We start from the raw sequence: 17,690 nt of genomic DNA, 5'->3' as shown, positions 1-17,690 counted from the left end.
CAATGTATAACAAAAACTACTGTAATGATATAAAGTAATTAGCCTCCAACTAATAAAAATAAATGGAAAAAAAAAAAAAATCTCCACTATGGAAAACCCAAATTTTAAGGTCCAACTTGAGTAGAAATCAGACTAGAAAATGTAACTGAAAATGTAAAAAATAACTTCTTCTGATTAAAAGTTTCTAATTTCAAATTAAAAAAAAAAAATTCTCCAGTTTCAGGGTTTATTTTCAGGAGCAAGGCTCTCAAAGGTCAATTAAAATGTAGAGAGGCCCTTTGGGCAAAACCTAATATAAATATGATATTTTACCTAGTGTCATTTTTAATAGCCCATCAAATGAAATATTTTAGGCTTACATCTTTATCAGCTATAGATCATTTTCCTGGGCTCTTTAGGCAATCAGACCATTTGGAGATGAGGAGGGAAGTGGGAGCAGGCAAGCAGAGAGACCCCTACAGTTTCATGTGATAAATGCTGTGGTTTGGACATGCACAATTCAAAGGAGAATTGATGTGAGGATGTGGAGAGACATCAGGGAAGGCTTCCTGGAAGAGGAAGTGCATATGGTAAGGTACAGACAGGTATTGGCCTGGAAGAAAGAAGGGAGGTGCATAGCGAGGTGTTTTCTTTCTAGAGTAAGGAAGGGCATGAGATGAGGAATCTAATACCTTTGGGGAATGAGTGATAGGTAGTTGACAGCTGCCCTAGTTATCTTGCCAAACTTTAGAAGCACTTGAAGATGAGAAACCCCCCGACCCTCCATCAAGTGAATCTCTCAAGGGGATGGATGTTCCAGCAAATGGAGAAAGTGTAAAAGTTTCTTAATGGTTTTTTGATCAGAGCTATATACAAAGGGAGAAAAAATGATATGACTGGTTCATATTATTTACAGACTAAAACATCACTGCTTATGTATAGGAACAAAAAAGAAAATACAAAGAAAATGAATTACACTTAAACTAAGAAAGAAGCATACTTAACTGAGCACCTATATAAGTTAAGCAGGAGGTATCTATAATGAAAGAAAAGCAAATAGATGTAATGAAGAGACTTCACAGGAGTTCTAGAAGCATATATACATACCAAAAATTTCCTATACACACTAAATTTTTATATACATCTAAAAATTTCCTATTAAAGAAATATTTTGTTAATATATTAAAGAGGAAAGAACACAGGTAAAAGAAAGAAGAAACAGAAGTTAGGGATCTAAGGAAGCCAAATTGCAGAAGCACTAGGGCTTAGAATGACAATCAGTCCTACTATGAGGTCAGGATTACCAAAACTGAAGCTAGAGCTTTTTTGTCTTTTCAGAGATTTGTAGAAATGCTCTCTGCTACCCAGAACCCATTCTTTCTTCAGTTGAAGTATAACTGATTGTACTGTTGTATCAATCTCCACTGTGCAGCAAAATGACTCAGTTATATACACACACACATTCTCTTTTATATTCGTTTCCATTATGATCTATCATGGGGTATTGAATACAGTTCCCTGTGCTAGCCACAGTAGGACCTGGTTGTTTATCCATTCTAAATGTAATAGTTTGCATCTATCAACACAAAACTCCCAGTTTATTCCTCTCCCAGCCTCCTTAGCAACCATAAGTCTGTTCTCTGTGTCTGAGTCTGTTTCTGTTTTGTGGATAGGTTCACTTGAGCCATATTTTAGATTATACATGCAGGTGACATCATATGGCATTTGTCTTTCTCTGTCTGACTTACTTCACTTAGTATGATGATCTCTGCTGTTGTTGTTCAGTCACTAAGTCATGTCCAACTCTTTGCAACCCCACGGACTACAACATGCCAGGCTTCCCTGTCCTTTACTGTTCCCCAGAGTTTGCTCAAATTCATGTTCAATGAATAGTCAAGTTCACAGTCAGTGATGCCATCCAACCATCTCATCCTCTGTCCACCTCTTCTCCTCCTGTCCTCAATCCTCCCCAGACTCAGGGTCTTTTCGAATGAGTCAGCTCTTCATATCAGGTGGCCAAAGTGTTGGAGCTTCATCTTCAGCATCAGTCCTTCCAGTGAATATTCAGGACTGATTTCCTTTAGGATGGACTGGTTTTTATCTCATTGCAGTGTAAGCTTGATCAGGTAACATTAGCTTAGTTTTGTTTTTATTTCTATTGCCTTGGGAGGCTGACCTAAGAAAACACTGGTACATTTTATGTTAGAGAATGTTTTGCCTATGTACTCTTCTGGCCTTTATGGTGTCATGTCTTATGCTTACGTTTTTAAGCCATTTTGAGTTTATTTTTGTGCATGGTGTGAAGTGTGTTCTAACTGCATCAATTTAATGTGATTGTCCAACTTCCCCATCATCATTTGTTAAGAGACCATCTTTTTCTCACTGTATATTATTGCCTCCATTGTCATAGATAAATTGACCATGGACAGAGGAGCCTGGCGGGCCACAGTTCATGAGGTAGCAAAGAGTCACACATGACTGAGCGACTAACACTACTAATCGACCATAGGTGTGTGGGTTTCTTTCTGGGCTGTCTACTCTGTTCCATTGATTCATATGCCTGATTTTGTACCAGTACCGCACTGTTTTGATAACTGTAGCTTTGTAGTATTGTTTGACATCTTGGAGAGTTTTATCTCCTGTTTCCCCCCACCCCCCAGATTGCTCTGGCAAACATGGATCTCTTTTTAAAATTAATTTCTTTTAATTGGAGGCTAATTACTTTACAATATGATAGTGGTTTTTGCCATACACTGACATGAATCAGTCATGGGTGTACATGTGTTCCCCATCCTGAACCCCCCCTCACCTCCCTCCAAATCCCATCCCTCAAGGTCATCCCAGTGCACTGGACCTGAGCGCCCTGTCTCATGCATTGAACCTGGACTGGTAATCTATTTCACATATGGTAATATACATGTTTCAATGCTATTCTCTCAGATCATCCCACCCTCGCAAATATGGATCTCTTATGGCTCCATGTAAATTTTTAGATTATTTGTTCTAGTGTTGTGAAAAATGTCATGGGTAATTTGATTGGGATCACATTAAATCTATGGATTGCTTTGGGTAGTACTGCCATTTTAACAACATTAATTCTTCCAACCCAAGAGCATGGGATATCTTGCCATTTCATTGAATTCTGTTTTATTTCCTTTATTAATGTTTTATAGTTCTCAGTATGTCAGTCTTTCAGTTCCTTGGTCAGGTTTGTTTCTAGTTCTTTTTTTTTTTTTTTCTTTCAATGCAATTTTATTGGCACCTGTTCTTTAAGTGTTTTCTTTAAATGGAGGTTGATCTGCCCTGAACAATAAAATAATGTATTTATTATATCACAAATAGCTAAGCTGGACCAGTCATGTGGTTCTACTCTTAAAAATGAAATCCCCAATAGTATGTCAAATCACAAAGAGAAAATCTCATAATCCCTTAAGCCATTATTAACATCCAGTCAATGAATCTACCAAATACAAAGACTATTTCCTTATGACTAAAGTGCTTGAAGGTAACAGCTTTTCCACCCAAGAAACTTCCTAAGGAAAAAGGCATCACTTGGTGGGGTCTTTGAAGGCTCCCCAGCTACTTCATGCAGACATTTTTCTCACTAAAAGATGGTGCAAATCCTGGTGACCTCCTACAGTTCAGATTAAATTAGAAATCCTTCTATCACAGATACCCATGAGTTTGCAGGTTTTCATGTGGTCCTTTGGCTCCCTACCCATGCTAGAAACATCATATTAGGAAGAAACTGCCCATGTTCAAAATCACTGTCCATGTCACACTGTTCCCTCTATCTACCACTCCTCACCCCATTCTACTAAGTACATAGTTCCACTATGCCTTGAAGCTTGCCCAACCAAAACCTTCCAGAACCTGCAGCCCATATTATTCCTAAAAGTCTAGGAATACACTGCAAACTCTCCAGCCTGTAATCATCTTCTACTTTGTTCTCTAATTTCTCAGAAGCCTCATCTCAACTATATTAGAAGCTGCTTAAAACTCAAGACCAGGTGTGACATCTTTCTATATGGGTTTTAATACCAGCTGTATAATAAAGACTCCACTAATAATCAATTAACTGATTAATGAGCATAATAAAGAATACACCAATTCAGAATCCAGTACCACAGATTGAGACTGTGGGTGCCAATAATCTAGGAATAAGTATAATTACCAATACTGCTAATTCTTAGCTAACCAGCCAAGTATTACAGAAAAATAAAGAAGGAAAGATACTGAAGTATGTTCGATTTTCCAAAGCCACAATAACCAGGACCTTCCTAAGAAGTCCATGAATTAAAATAATAATTTTTCACTTCTCCCAAGAAAGGAAATGTTACATCCCAATACCTTCCCTCCCCCAAAGCACTGTCTAATTACTATGAGTTTCTTGGTTTCTAATGGTAGAATTCATTCGACACACTAAGATAGCAAAAAGGTAAGCGCTGTAATTTTACCACGGGGGCGAAAGGACAGCAGAAAGGTCAAGGCAAGGGGTCCACCAGAGAGGTACCTGTCCACCAGTGTACCAAGGGACACTTCTATGATGGCAGCTATGAATACTTCACCACCTTTACCTTCACCATCATCTCCCCAGACACACAACCCAATCAAATTCCTGACAGCCCAACCATTCAACTAGTCTGGGCTTCAAGAAGCAGAACAGGAGCATCAGTTCAGTTCAGTTCAGCCGCTCAGTCGTGTCCGACTCTTCGCGACCCCATGGACCGCAGCACACCAGGCCTCCCTGTCCATCACCAACTCCCAGAGTCTACCCAAACTCATGTCCATTGAGTTGGTGATGCCATCCAACCATCTCCTCCTCTGTCATCCCCTTCTCCTCCTGCCTTCAATCTTTCCCAGCATCAGAAACTATCAAAAGATGAATTAAGACCTCCTTACGGGAGCTTCCTGGTCGTTCAATGGTTAGGATTCTGGGCTTTCACTGCCACGGCCTGGATTCATTTCTGGTCAGGGAACTAAGATCCTGCAAGCCATGTGGTGCATCCAAAAAAAAAAAAAAAACAAACAGAGAAGACCTCCTCAACATTTCTTAAAAAACTACCATTATCTAAGTACTAAACAGTACATACCAGGAACTACCCTCAGTGCTAAAGATACGTGAGGATAAGAAATCGGGAGTGCCAGCACTCTCCATTCTCTGGATCATCTCATCATGCCTAACAGGTGGGTTGGTCAGGTACTGAAATAGGTATAGCAGTTGGTTAAGTGGGCAGTAAGTAAAGCCCATGATCTCTCTCTCTACCTCTTTCACACACACAAGGTATTGCTGTTATCAATCTGCTTTGCTCCCCTCTACGATGGTCAGCAATTAATAGAGAGCATGCATTTCCACCTTGTAAATCCCATAAAATATTTATTGGTGCCATCCATCTCATGGACTCTCAAACACCTTTGATAAGAAGCCCACACTTGACCAGTCTGTTCAGGCACACCCACGCAGAGAGCTGCTCCAGCAGGCATTCTGTCCTTCCCAGGAAGTAATACATAAAGTAATGAAGTTTTTTTAACCTCTGCAAAATGGAAATAAGAGCAAACTGGGGCTGAAAGTTTTAAGTGACTACTTCTGACTGTAATTCAATTTCATAAAAAACTCTCCCCCATCAAATAATTAGTAGTTCTTCATTCATTCATTCACTGAATCACAATACACTTCACCTGTTTCCTGCTAATTATTCTCATGACACCCAGGCATGTTTAGAGTAAGGATGCACATTTAGAGTATCTTTTCACAGAAGCAAGAGTTGGATTACAGCAAGGATTTTACAGTTCATTTTTAAGCTGATCTTTGATTAATAGACTCCTGATAAACCAGTTACTCTGTGGATAGGACCAGGTGAGCCCACAATGAGATTTATCTTCATGGATTAGGCCTGACCTATAAGAACCTACTCAGGGGTTCCTACTGCTATTTCAGCCCTAAGTTACAAAAATTCATCCCTTTACTATCAATAGAACCTAGCTTAGAGGGTAATAACTAGGAGATGTATTACTCCTGGAATACAAGCACTCCTGAGACTTTGATTATAATGTCCACAGCTGAAGGCACTATTTCACAATTGAGATTACTATTTTCCAGATGAAAAAAACTCTGAGCTGTGGAATAATGCCTTCAGCTACATACATTGTAATCACACTCAGCAGTTCTTGTATCCCAAGAGCAATACAGGTTACCAGTAGTTAGGCTGGTGAGCTGATTTAGGAAATGGAAGGAAGAAGTTGGAGGAGAAAACACAGATAACCCTAATTTCATATTTGCTTTATCTGGGGGACTTTGGCGTAAGAGTTCAACATGTACAAAAACTATATCAACTTCACCAAAAAGAAAAAATACATTTAAAAAGGTAATTATTTTTCACCTAACAAACCAGCAAACTAGGTTTTTTGGGAAGTTCAGAGTGGGTTTTTTTGGGGGGAAATATTGACTGCTGGCCAGAATATAAAGAGATGTAATGTCTCAGTCAGTTACTATAATGTCTATGCTCAGTCGTGTCTGACTTTGCAACCCCGTGGACTGTAGCCCACCATGCTCCTTTGTCCATGAGATTTTTCAGGCAAAAAAACTGTAGTGGGTTGCCATTTCCTCTTCCAGGGGATCTTTCTGACCCAGGGATCGAACCCACATCACCTGCTTGGCAGGTGTATCCTTTACCACTGAGCCACCTGGGAAGCTGTATATTGATTTCTCAATATACAGAAGCATAAAGTTGTACAGTATTCCTAGAAACAATTTAGCAAGAGTATGGAAAACCTATATCATGTTCATATCCTCTGCCACATTAATCCCCTCCAAGAATCTACCCTGACAAAACAACCAGAGGTGAACAAAGACTTATTAAAAGCCTGCTTATTACCATTATTTTCAATGGGTAAAACTTGGAAATAAACTAAAGGGGGAAATAGTATAATAAATTGTGAGAAATCCATACACTGGAATATTATGCAGCCTTTAAATTGAGTCATAATGGCTAAGGAGAAATGCTAATTCACATTGTATTCTACACCTTTTGTTAAGCAATTTATCCAAGGGCATTCAAATAGTCCCTACATCAATATTTAACAGACACTCTCTCAGAGTTAACTAATTGGACTTCAGCTCAGGTTTTTGTTTTTGAGTTATAAGGCCAATGAAGTATTGATATAATATTAAATGACTGCAAATAAAGTCTGTACCCTAAATAAATGCTGACATTATGTCGGTACATTCTGCATGAATTTAAAAGGAAAAATGCACTTTTGCATACGTTTAGTGAATTTTCCCTGACTCTTCATAATGCACTTTTGCAAATGGAAAAGATGAATATTCATTAAGGCTCTCTGAATATATTACAGTTTAAATAGTTTGGTTTTAATATTTATAATACATCATGAAACATAATTTTTCCATTACAAGAAATGGATACAGTGTCAAAAGAGGGCCACTGAAGAAACATAAAATTATACTACTTAACCTAATATTAAAAATTGAAAAACAATATTTGAAAGTACTTCCACCCCTCAAAACAGTTAACTGTTCTTAAAAAAAAAAAAAAAACTTTCAGTTTGTGGGGTTGGTGAATCTAGAGTGAAAATGAGGAAGAAAGAAACTACAAGCTAGTCTGTAGTGTCCTGTGCTAACTTGCTTCAGTCATGCCCAACTCTTTGAAACCCAATGGCTGCTGCCTGCCAGTCTCCTCTGTTCATGGGATTCTCCAAGCAAGAATACTGGAGTGGGTTGCCGTGTCTTTTTCCAGGGGATCTCCCCAACCCAGGGATCGAACCTACATCTCTTTTGTCTCTTGCACTGGCAGGTGGGTTCTTAACCACTAGCATCCACAAGCATGCAAAAAGCTAAGGACCAAAAGGTGAAACTCCTATTCAAAGTAAAGGATCTGATTTCCTCCCTTCTGAGAATACCACTTCAGCTAAGTCCAGCTGACAACCCCCAAGAAATATTTTTTTCTACCAACCCCAGGAATGCTGGCATCAGCACTTCTTGAGTCACAGATGCTGTGCAAAGCAGCACACAAGAATTTGCTCATTTCTTTCTCATTATAAACTTATGAAGCAACTAGATCCACTAACCTCACAGATGAAGAAACTGAGACTCATACAGCCAATAAGTGGTAGAAACTGGAGTTGATCTCTAAAACACTCTGCTTTCCCCCCTTCATTCTCATTGCCCAACTGAATAATTATAGTTTAACTCCTGAACAGAGTTTCCAAAATTAACTACTCTCTGGCTTGAATATCTTCTTGATTAGGCTAAACAATATAAACCTAAAAGGTAAAATACAGATTAAAAACAAAAAATAAACAAGAGTCTGTTCTAGGGCACTGAAAAGGTAAAGAAAGGAAATATATTTACTTTTACATTCAACAAGCCTTCACTGAGCACCTATTATGTGCCAAGGACTGTTCTAGGCCCCAGGGAAACACTAGGTAAAAGAGAAAAAAGTAGCTGTCCTCAAGAATTTTTCATCAGAATAATAGGAGATATATAATAAGCAAATTATGTGGTGTATTGGAAGGAGATAAAGCTATTGACAAAAGTGGGGGTGTGTGGCATGCAGTGAGGAAAAGATTTTCAAACAGAATGGTCAAGGAAGCACTCAATAAGAAAAAATATGACAGGGATGCTCACAAAAATCAAAACAGATGAGCCACATGATTCAAATCCAACAGAAAACTGTTGAAAATACTGGAAACTAATCTTCACTGTGTTTCTGCCATCCATCTACCACTCCAAACAACCAAAGAAGTGATTATTTCTTATGATGGTTACATATACCATTTCTAAACTTTAATCACCAAGGCTTACAACCTTATTTTCCTACCGACAAAATTACCCCGGGTCCTGCTTTGCCTCCTGAAATTTCCATCTTTCTTACCAGAAAGCAGCATCAGTACAAATCCCCTGCTTTTGACGACTATGACTTCTTTGATAAACTACCCATGTGTGTGGGGAGGGACAGAAAGATGGAGGAAGCAAATGGGGAAATGAGTTTTCCCCTCTTCAGATTAATGTATACGAGGTATACATCTGACACTTCATCAGCACTCCCGGCTGGTGCCCCAGCAGGCGGACACTGGCTGAGCGTGTATTCTGCCAGCTACCAGGCTGCCTAGGATGAATTGGCAATGTGCCATTTATCAGAAATGCCCAATGTGTCTGGGAGAAGGAACACAACTACATTTAGCATTGCCAAGGAAAACTAGATACTTCCGGCTAGGAATTAATCTCCTCCTTGAGAAGGTAGTTAGCATTACCTTGAAGCTTGCCTATGGCATTTAAATCACAGTAGGTCATGCATTTACTGAAACTCATACCGCCCCAACCACGGCCTTCATTTATATCTTACTAACATATGACTGCCTCTCAGATTGAGGGTCAATACTTTCCCCACATGTTCTACTGTTGTGTTGAACATAAAACTGTGATATCAAGTGTAATCCTGTCATTTAGACATAAACCACACTGATTCTGATTTTACCAACTTTTCCACACTTGAACATATGTGTCGCCTCAACTTTCCTCTTCAAAGAATCAACAAAATACTTAAACCAATGTGACTGCGTGACTACTCACAAGCAAGTTAAGGGGACTTCCTTGAATATGGACTGTGATAATTTCTTCATTTTGTCACCGTATTTTGTCAGCAGCTGATATGGAACTTTCAATAGTGCACCTGTGTACTTCAGCTGTGTCTGACCCTCTATAACTCTATGGACTGCAGCCCTCCAGGCTCCTCTGTCCGTGGAATTCTCCAGGCAAGAACACTGGAGTGGGTTGCCATGCCCTCCTCCAGGGGATCTTCCCAACCCAGGGATTGAACGCATGCCCCTTATGCCTCCTACATTGGCAGGCGGGTTCTTTACAACTGAATGGGATTTGGTCCATTACATGGACTTTGAGGCTAATCATGATTATAAGATGCACTAGACAACAAGACCAAAAATACTTCAGATAGATGGTCTTAATTAGACACCCATTATAGCATATAGGATCACATCATCACTCTAGCCTTGCAACTGACAGAATCTGTCACTTTCCACCAATGATTATCCCTTCCATCAATATTATTTACTGAATGTCTCCTATATGCAAGGTGTTGTGCTAGAACAGTGAGGAGCAGAATGTCAGATCAGACAGGAATTCGGCCCTCAAGGAACGTGCAGTCTAGCAGGGGGATATCAGGCATAAACACAAAGAACTAAAACAAAGGTGGGCCTTGATAAATGCTAAGAGTCAGAAGGAAGGTCAGCTTACAGGTCTAAGATGTGGGCAAAGGGGCTTATCATGGCCAGGAGAGAGGATGAGAGTGAAGCATGTTCTACTGGTGGCTCAGACAGTAAAAACGCCTCCTGCAATGCAGGAGACTTGGTTTCGACCCCAGGGAATGGCTACCCAGGCCAGAATTCTTGCCTGGAGAATTCCAAGGACAGAGGAGCCTGGTGGGCTACAGTCCATGGGGTTGCAAAGAGTAGGACACAAATGAGCAACTAACAACTCTCATGTTCTACCGTGCAATGCACTTCCAGTAACATAAGGCTTATTTCGAAGACAAGAAAAAGGGGGATAGAAAGGAAAAAGAAAAAGGTCCAATAGATATACATTAATACTCCTTCAGCATCATTCTCTACCAAGTCTGTTAGGTATAACTGGCATAATTTAGATATAATCCAATCCAAGAAACATAGACTAACCTGAATGACTCTGCAAAGGGCACAAAAAGACAGGCAAAGTCATGAAAGCATACTGAGTCACATACTGAAATAAGAGACACGGCAGAGAAACCTGAGCATGCTGCCGAACAAGGAGGAAATCAAGACGGGGCTCTGCCGGGCAGCTCTCCTCCGGCTGCTCCTGCTCACGACACGCCAGAAGGCGGGGGACAGAGGACATGGGCAAACAGCCTGCAAGTGGTTTTCCTTAGACAACAATCAGGAAGCAAGGAAACCTCTGAAGAAAAGATATGATGAAGGTGACATTTTAAACCTTCACTGTCTAGTAGTAAATGGTTAGTCACCATCTGGCTTTGGTGCCACATGTGATTTTTACTCTGGCTGATATTTGAGGCTTGCTAGGTGCCAGGTACTATTTTAAGTTTGCTTTTTATGGTATTTTAGCATTTTCTCTAGTCTTGCTCCTAAACCCTATAAATACTTGCAGGGTAAATAAGCTGATAAGGAACTCTCTGATAAGAATGCTATTCTCCTTGGTTTTGTATTTTATTTCCAAATATCTTAGGTCACCTGACACGTGTTTTATCAATGAATCAATCAGTTTCTGGTCTGAGTACATAACTACCAGTATTAGACACATTACTTTGTGGCAGTGTTATTTTAATTAGGACGATTTACTTGGCAATAAACATACAGGATTATCTACTTACGTGTAAGAATAATAGTGGCCCCCAAAGCACTTATGTTTAAAAAAAAATAAAATCACTGATTGTGAGGAATTCTCTTCCTTCCTTAAAAAGTAAATGCTTACAGTAAAATAAGCTTTTAATAAAATTTCTCAAGAAGGAAAAGTAACTTTGAACTTGGGGATGGGATGGGGAAAATGCTAAAATGCATCATTTAACTGAACCTTTAAAAATAAGTCCCCAAATTTTCCTGAGAAGATACATTTTGATTTAAAGATCATAGTCAATTTTGAAGTCATAAAATATCCTCAAAGAAACTTTTCAGGGATAATTATCCAATATGTTCTGAATCTTTACGATTCTGAAACTAGAAACAGTGAATTTCAATGCTGACTTCCAGAGACTGTTTAATAGGTTGTTTCGTTTTGCAGTTTGCCAATGAGCTAATAAAATCTAAGAAACTAAGCAACATGCTTAAATGTATATAGCTACCTAACGACAAAAGCAGGATTAAAGGTTAGACCTAAATCAGATCTCTCTACATTACTGAATGATTTCCAAATATCTCATATAATTTATTATCAATGTATAAAATTATAAGGCACTGACATATCATTCGCATCACCATCAGTAAAAGATATTTCAAAATCTATTCCTATACGATAAAATCCCAGCACTAATACAAAAGCAACCTGTATAGACCTCTAGGCTGTGCCAAAGGTTAAAGTTGAAAAGTAATGGGCCCACTGGAAAACAAAATTCTAGTAAGCATCATGGTTAAAAATAAAAGTCTATATTATTTTTTTTTAAAAAGGAGTGTAGGAGCCCATGCTGCTAACAAATGAGTAAATATTTATGCCATGTGCCAACCTGTAGGTGTAGAGAATGTGCTGGAGCTGAAAATAATAAACATTTTCAATGATTCTAGAAGAGAAGGATCCAGGCAAGAATCACCAATGAAAACGGAATCCAAAGGAAATTTTTGATGAGAAGAAACATGCTTGGATGGCCTCAAAGTGTCCCCCTGCCAAAAGCTTATTGACTGTAAGAGAAAAGTTCTAACTATGTGGAGAACCTGGCCAATGCCTTGTCTGGGTGAAAAAAGTTAACATAATAATGATGGGCAGATAGACATACCATCACCTGCCCATGGCATGACCTGAAAGGATACAACATCACCAATGTCACATTCTGGGCTGGAATGCAAAACCCAAAGCTCACTGTAAGGAAACATCAGACACACCAGACATTGTAATATGAGGAATATTCCTTTAAGTAATAGGGTGGGGATGTCCCATAGTCTTCAAAACTGTCAGTGTCATAAAAGGCAAACAAACACTGGGGAGAGTTTCCAGATTAAAGGATAATTCAGTACAATACACGACCCCAGGCTGGATCCTCTACTGAAGGAGGGAAAATACTAGAGGACATTATAGGGACAATTGATAAAAATGAAATACAGATGGCAGAGCAGATAAAAGACTTCTTTCATGCATAAATTTAATGAAGTTACCTGTGATAACAAAAGGCCATGATATATATAACCTACTCTCAAAGAGTTCAAAATATTTTATGTGAGTGTATATACATATTCACGGGGAGAGAAAACAAACAGTACAGCAAATAGGCAAGAGTTAATACTTAAACCCAGGCAACGGATCGGCTGGCACTGTGTGTATTTGTCTTATTCTTGCAACTTTCCTGTAAGTTTGAAATTATTTTCAAATAAGTTTTTTTTAAAAAAGCTTAGAACCATTTTCATTTCTTTCAAGGGAAAAGTTCAGACAGAGTTGTTTACAAATATATTCCAACTTAGGTTGAGGGGGAGGATCTGGTCAAAACCAGCACGCCGGAAATCAACAATTTCAGTGTTAAATCTGTGCTTAATATTAAATGTAGGCTTAAGTTCAAATCTAGAACAATAAACTCAATAAATTCAGCCGTCCCTACGTTGGAGGTGAGACGGAGCAAACCTAACCAACCGCAGAGAGAGCCCGGGACACTCACCAGGCTGGCGGTGAGAGAGGGCGCCGACTGGCCCAGGGCCTGGCTGCGCATGCGCACGAGGTTGGACGTCTCCGCAGAGGTTGCCCAGGCTTGCCCCGCAGCCGGGTTTGGAAGGAGATACCTGCCTGTCGGGGATAAAAAGAAGGCAGTATGAGTAGTGGGCAGAAAGGCAGTGCTTCTGTAGAAATCCTTATATACCATTTCAGCCGTACATTACAATTATATTGTACAGCAGCCGGAAGCAGATTGTTTCAAGTCGGGAGATCCAGTTTTAAGTTTTGACCCGAAGTCACCACATAAACCCAGGTAAGTCACTTCATCTCCACAATTTGTAGGGCAAGACGAAGGGTCTTGTTACTATGTTGAGGAGTTGAGGATATATACACACACACACACATATACAAAGCATCCTCAGCATTGTAGAAATAAACATGTGCATTGAGAAATGTACTTTTAAAACATCTAAAACATGGAAAGTGAGATAGGAATGCACTAGAAACGTGTCTATGAAGATCACGACCAACAAAAGGAGGAGTCGGGAGCCTTTCGAGGTGAAATGGGGCTGCTGCCCTTTTCTCCCAGCTTCTCTGTCTCTGAAGCTACTGGTGTTCATCCAGCTGTGTCCACAGGACAGATGATGGTACCCATTTGCATAAAGCAGGCCATTAATGTCATTGTAGGCTCACTGAGCAATCTACATCAGCCTTAAACTCGCATATATATGTGTATGTCTTTAAAAGTCAAACAGCTAAACCATTCATATTGTATTACTTCTACAGTACACAGATTAGACAAGTTATCAACACATAAGATATACACCTTCCTGTTAGGATGGGCATGAATATTCACATAGTAATGAAGCTCAGTAAAAATAGAGACCGTGTTTGATATTTTGCTGTAGCACAGTAATTGGTCATAGCAGGAACTCATTAAATATTTGTTGAATGATGAAAGAACAAGTGGGCACTTCTTTCCCAAAAAACACATGAATACAATGAAAAGACAGTAGCCAATCCATAGATTTTCCTCTACAGGCTGCATGTGTGGGGACTCCAGCTTCATCCCTCCCAGATTCGTGAGGACTGTGGCCCGTGTGCCTGGTGACCCTGCAGCAGCAGGGACATTGTGCCCACTTTCTCCCCAGCAGGTGTGTTCCTTATAAAAGAAACCCCGTATCTTTCCTTAGGCATGCACTTCACAAGCACCCACTGGTTAATAACTATTGATATATAATAACAATTGAAATATGTATTAATATATTGAAATATATTAATTATTGAAATATATTAACAAATGGGCTTCCCAGGTGGTACAGTGGTGAAGAATCCGCCTGCCAATGCAGGAGACACAGGAGACGCAGGTTTGATCCCTGGGTCAGGAAGATCCTCTGCAGGAGGAAATGGCAACCCACTCCTGTATTCTTGCCTGAAAAATTCCAGGGACAGAGGATCCTGGTGGGCTTCAACCCATGGGGTCGCAAAGAGTAGGTCACAACTGAGCATGCATGCACATACCATATTAAATGTGAAAATTCATATTTTATGGCAAGATGATAGTTTTTTACATACAAAAATGCTGACTGCCCATTCTGACCCCCCAGACTAATTCCATCACTTATTCACGACCTTCTCAAGCCTCAGGTTCCTCAGCTGTAAAACAGGGGTAAACTTACAGGGTGGTGCTAAAATCAAAAAAAGAAAATACATTACATAATGAACATTCAATAAATATAAACTTAAAATAATAAACACAAAGAGCTATGCAACACATGAGGGATGGCAAGGTGAGCAAGAAATAAAATTTTGTTAAGCCACTGGAACAAATAATTAAATTAGGAAGCATTTACATAATGTTTATTATCCTGTCATAGGTTAGATTTTAGATGTTTTTATTCCTAGTCTCATCCTAGGAATCATATGAATGTTACAAATTGGAGGGTCTGATAGCACAACACATGGGATATTTTATTCCTGCCTGGACCCCCATTAGTGTTAATAGGGAAAAGAGGACAACAGATGGATTTAAGGCAGTCATTAGAAGGCATCAACATTGTGCCATAGTTGGTAGTGATTACATCAAACTTTATACAAATTTTCTTTCTGATGACTACCAAGAGCCTCTGAAAAGTGTGTTGCTGCTGTATTCATGCATCATTTGCTGCCTACGATTTAAGAAAATTAGCATCTGTCAATGCATTATTCAGCTGCACAGGGTGGAAATTAATGGATAATACCATTCCCACTCTGTTGTAGGAGAGGTGAGCTTGCCTAGCAATCTGGCTGCTCTGTTTGAATGCTGCATCAAGCTTGTTGTTACAACTGGAACTTTGATCAGCTTTGTGTTTTTTGTAAACACACTGCTAAAATTCCAATATGTTTACTAAAACCTTTATTAGGTACTGTCTACTGACATAACTAGAAATTTAGAGGCAATAAAGAGAGGTCCATTTTAAAGCTGAAATCTGTTGGCCAGACTGAAACAAGAATTTGTCAAGTTTCAACCACAGAGGTGTGGGTTATTGGAATGGACTTTTTATACTGGTTATTGTCACTGTTTTGGTCACAGGGTCTTTACTCAACAGAGAGTAGAAAGATCTGCGACCTCTTAAGGTTATGTACAAAAATAAGTACATTACTAAGACTCAGATTGTACCTTGGTTCCATCTAGGTTACATATGGTCTTTTTGTTGGCATGAGTTTTCCTTTGTTTTCATCCTGATTTAAAAAAAAAAACAAACAAGAAGCAAGACCTCCATAAACACATGTCCTCAAACATGAGATGTACGCTTTCAGAGATGTACGCTTTCAAATATGTATGCTTGAAGTGTCCCTCTGAAGTAGGAAAATATCAGGTCAGCAACAAATTCAGCAGAATGTCTATATAAAGAATTAAATATAGCCTCTGGAGACCTACTTTGGCATCAGAGAATAATGTTACCTGCCTAGATTTAAAAGCTTCCAGTAAGTTCTGTATCACCTGAAATGCAATACAGATTTAGCAGTCAGGACATGGTCTTACATTTTGGGTTACTTCTCTTGACTACAAATAGGACAGTAAAGGGAAAATAGACCTAGGAACTCTATATAACAAAGCAGTCTTGAGAAATGGCTTCTGGTGCTCAGTTATACATAAGAATGCTGGCAAAGCTTGATCATAATCTCTAAGGTTATAACCTGTAAGGTAGCCACCAGGAAGAAAGGGAAGCTCAGGTGGCCCGGGTGTTGCTCTCGAGGGTTTTGGTGAGGGGCAGGGGAGCCGCAGAAGGGAGGAAAGGAGGATGCGGCCAGCATTACAGAGGCAAGAGCTGGGAGCAAAAGAACCGTGGGGAGCTGGCGCTGTGCTGGTGCCAGGGGAAGGAAAAGATGGGGCCACAGGCTCACATCTCTCATCCGTCAGCTTTTGTCTGGGGCTGTCACCAGGCTGCTGCTGACCTGAGCATCTACTGAAGCTCCACAGCAGCCCCCAGAAAGTTCACATCTACCACTTCACCTACTGAGACCGTCCTTGCTAATTCCACTTTTGGGTATATACACACAAAAAGTGAAAGCCAGGACCCAAAACAGATGTTTGTAGTCCATGTTCAAAGCAGCATTATTCACAGTAGCTCAAAGGTGAAAACAACCCTAATGTCTATAGATGGATGAATGGATGGATAGGTAACCAAATGTGGCATATACAAACAATGGATTATGACTTTGCCTTTGAAAGGAGAGAAACTGACACATTCTACAACATGGAGGAAACTTAAGGCATTCTAAGTAAAATAGGCCAGATACAAAAGAACATGTATTGTAACATATCATATGATTCCACTTATTGGAGGTCCCTGGAATAGTCAAATTCATTGAGATACAAAGTTTAACACTGGTTACTGGAGGGCAGGGGGGGTGGGTGGTGCAGCGGAGGGGAATGAGACAGTATTGTTTAATGAGTACAGAGTTTCAATTTGATGAAAAACTTATGGAGATGGATAGTGGTGATTGTTGCACAACAATATGAAAGTACTTAATAATGCCACTGAACTGTATACTTAATATACTATAAAGTGTGAAAGGTTAAAATAACAAATTTTGTTATGTATATTTTCATACACACACACATCCTCCCTTGCCTGGCTAAACCTATCATACCTTACATAGGAAGAAATGAGGGAGTCCTTGTGTTGTCCAAAAGAAGGTATCTACAGTGAACTCCATCAGCACCTGCTTTCACAAATTATACTGTTTTTCAAGACCTCTCCAAACTTTCAAAATGGAGAGAGCTTAAAGACCGTGCTGAGACCCTGACAGTACCTGGACAGAGTCCATGAGTCAGCAGCCATCACCCTACGTG

The 17,690-nt window shown here is 39.6% G+C and overlaps 1 protein-coding gene across 8 annotated transcripts in view; it reads right to left on the bottom strand.

Moving 5' to 3' along the window:
- MAST4 (microtubule associated serine/threonine kinase family member 4) overlaps window positions 1-17,690 on the bottom strand; it is a 610,376-nt gene that overhangs the window by 395,907 nt on the left and 196,779 nt on the right. For all 8 annotated transcript variants that reach the window (XM_070476769.1, XM_070476765.1, XM_070476766.1 and 5 more), the window contains exon 3: window positions 13,359-13,483. In XM_070476769.1, the coding sequence (XP_070332870.1) occupies window positions 13,359-13,483 (125 nt within the window). The remainder of the gene's footprint in view (window positions 1-13,358; window positions 13,484-17,690) is intronic.

The sequence above is a fragment of the Odocoileus virginianus genome, chromosome 14 (genome assembly GCF_023699985.2).
Source record: "Odocoileus virginianus isolate 20LAN1187 ecotype Illinois chromosome 14, Ovbor_1.2, whole genome shotgun sequence".
Classification (NCBI taxonomy): domain Eukaryota; kingdom Metazoa; phylum Chordata; class Mammalia; order Artiodactyla; family Cervidae; genus Odocoileus; species Odocoileus virginianus.
This window is presented reverse-complemented; position numbering and strand designations above follow the sequence as displayed.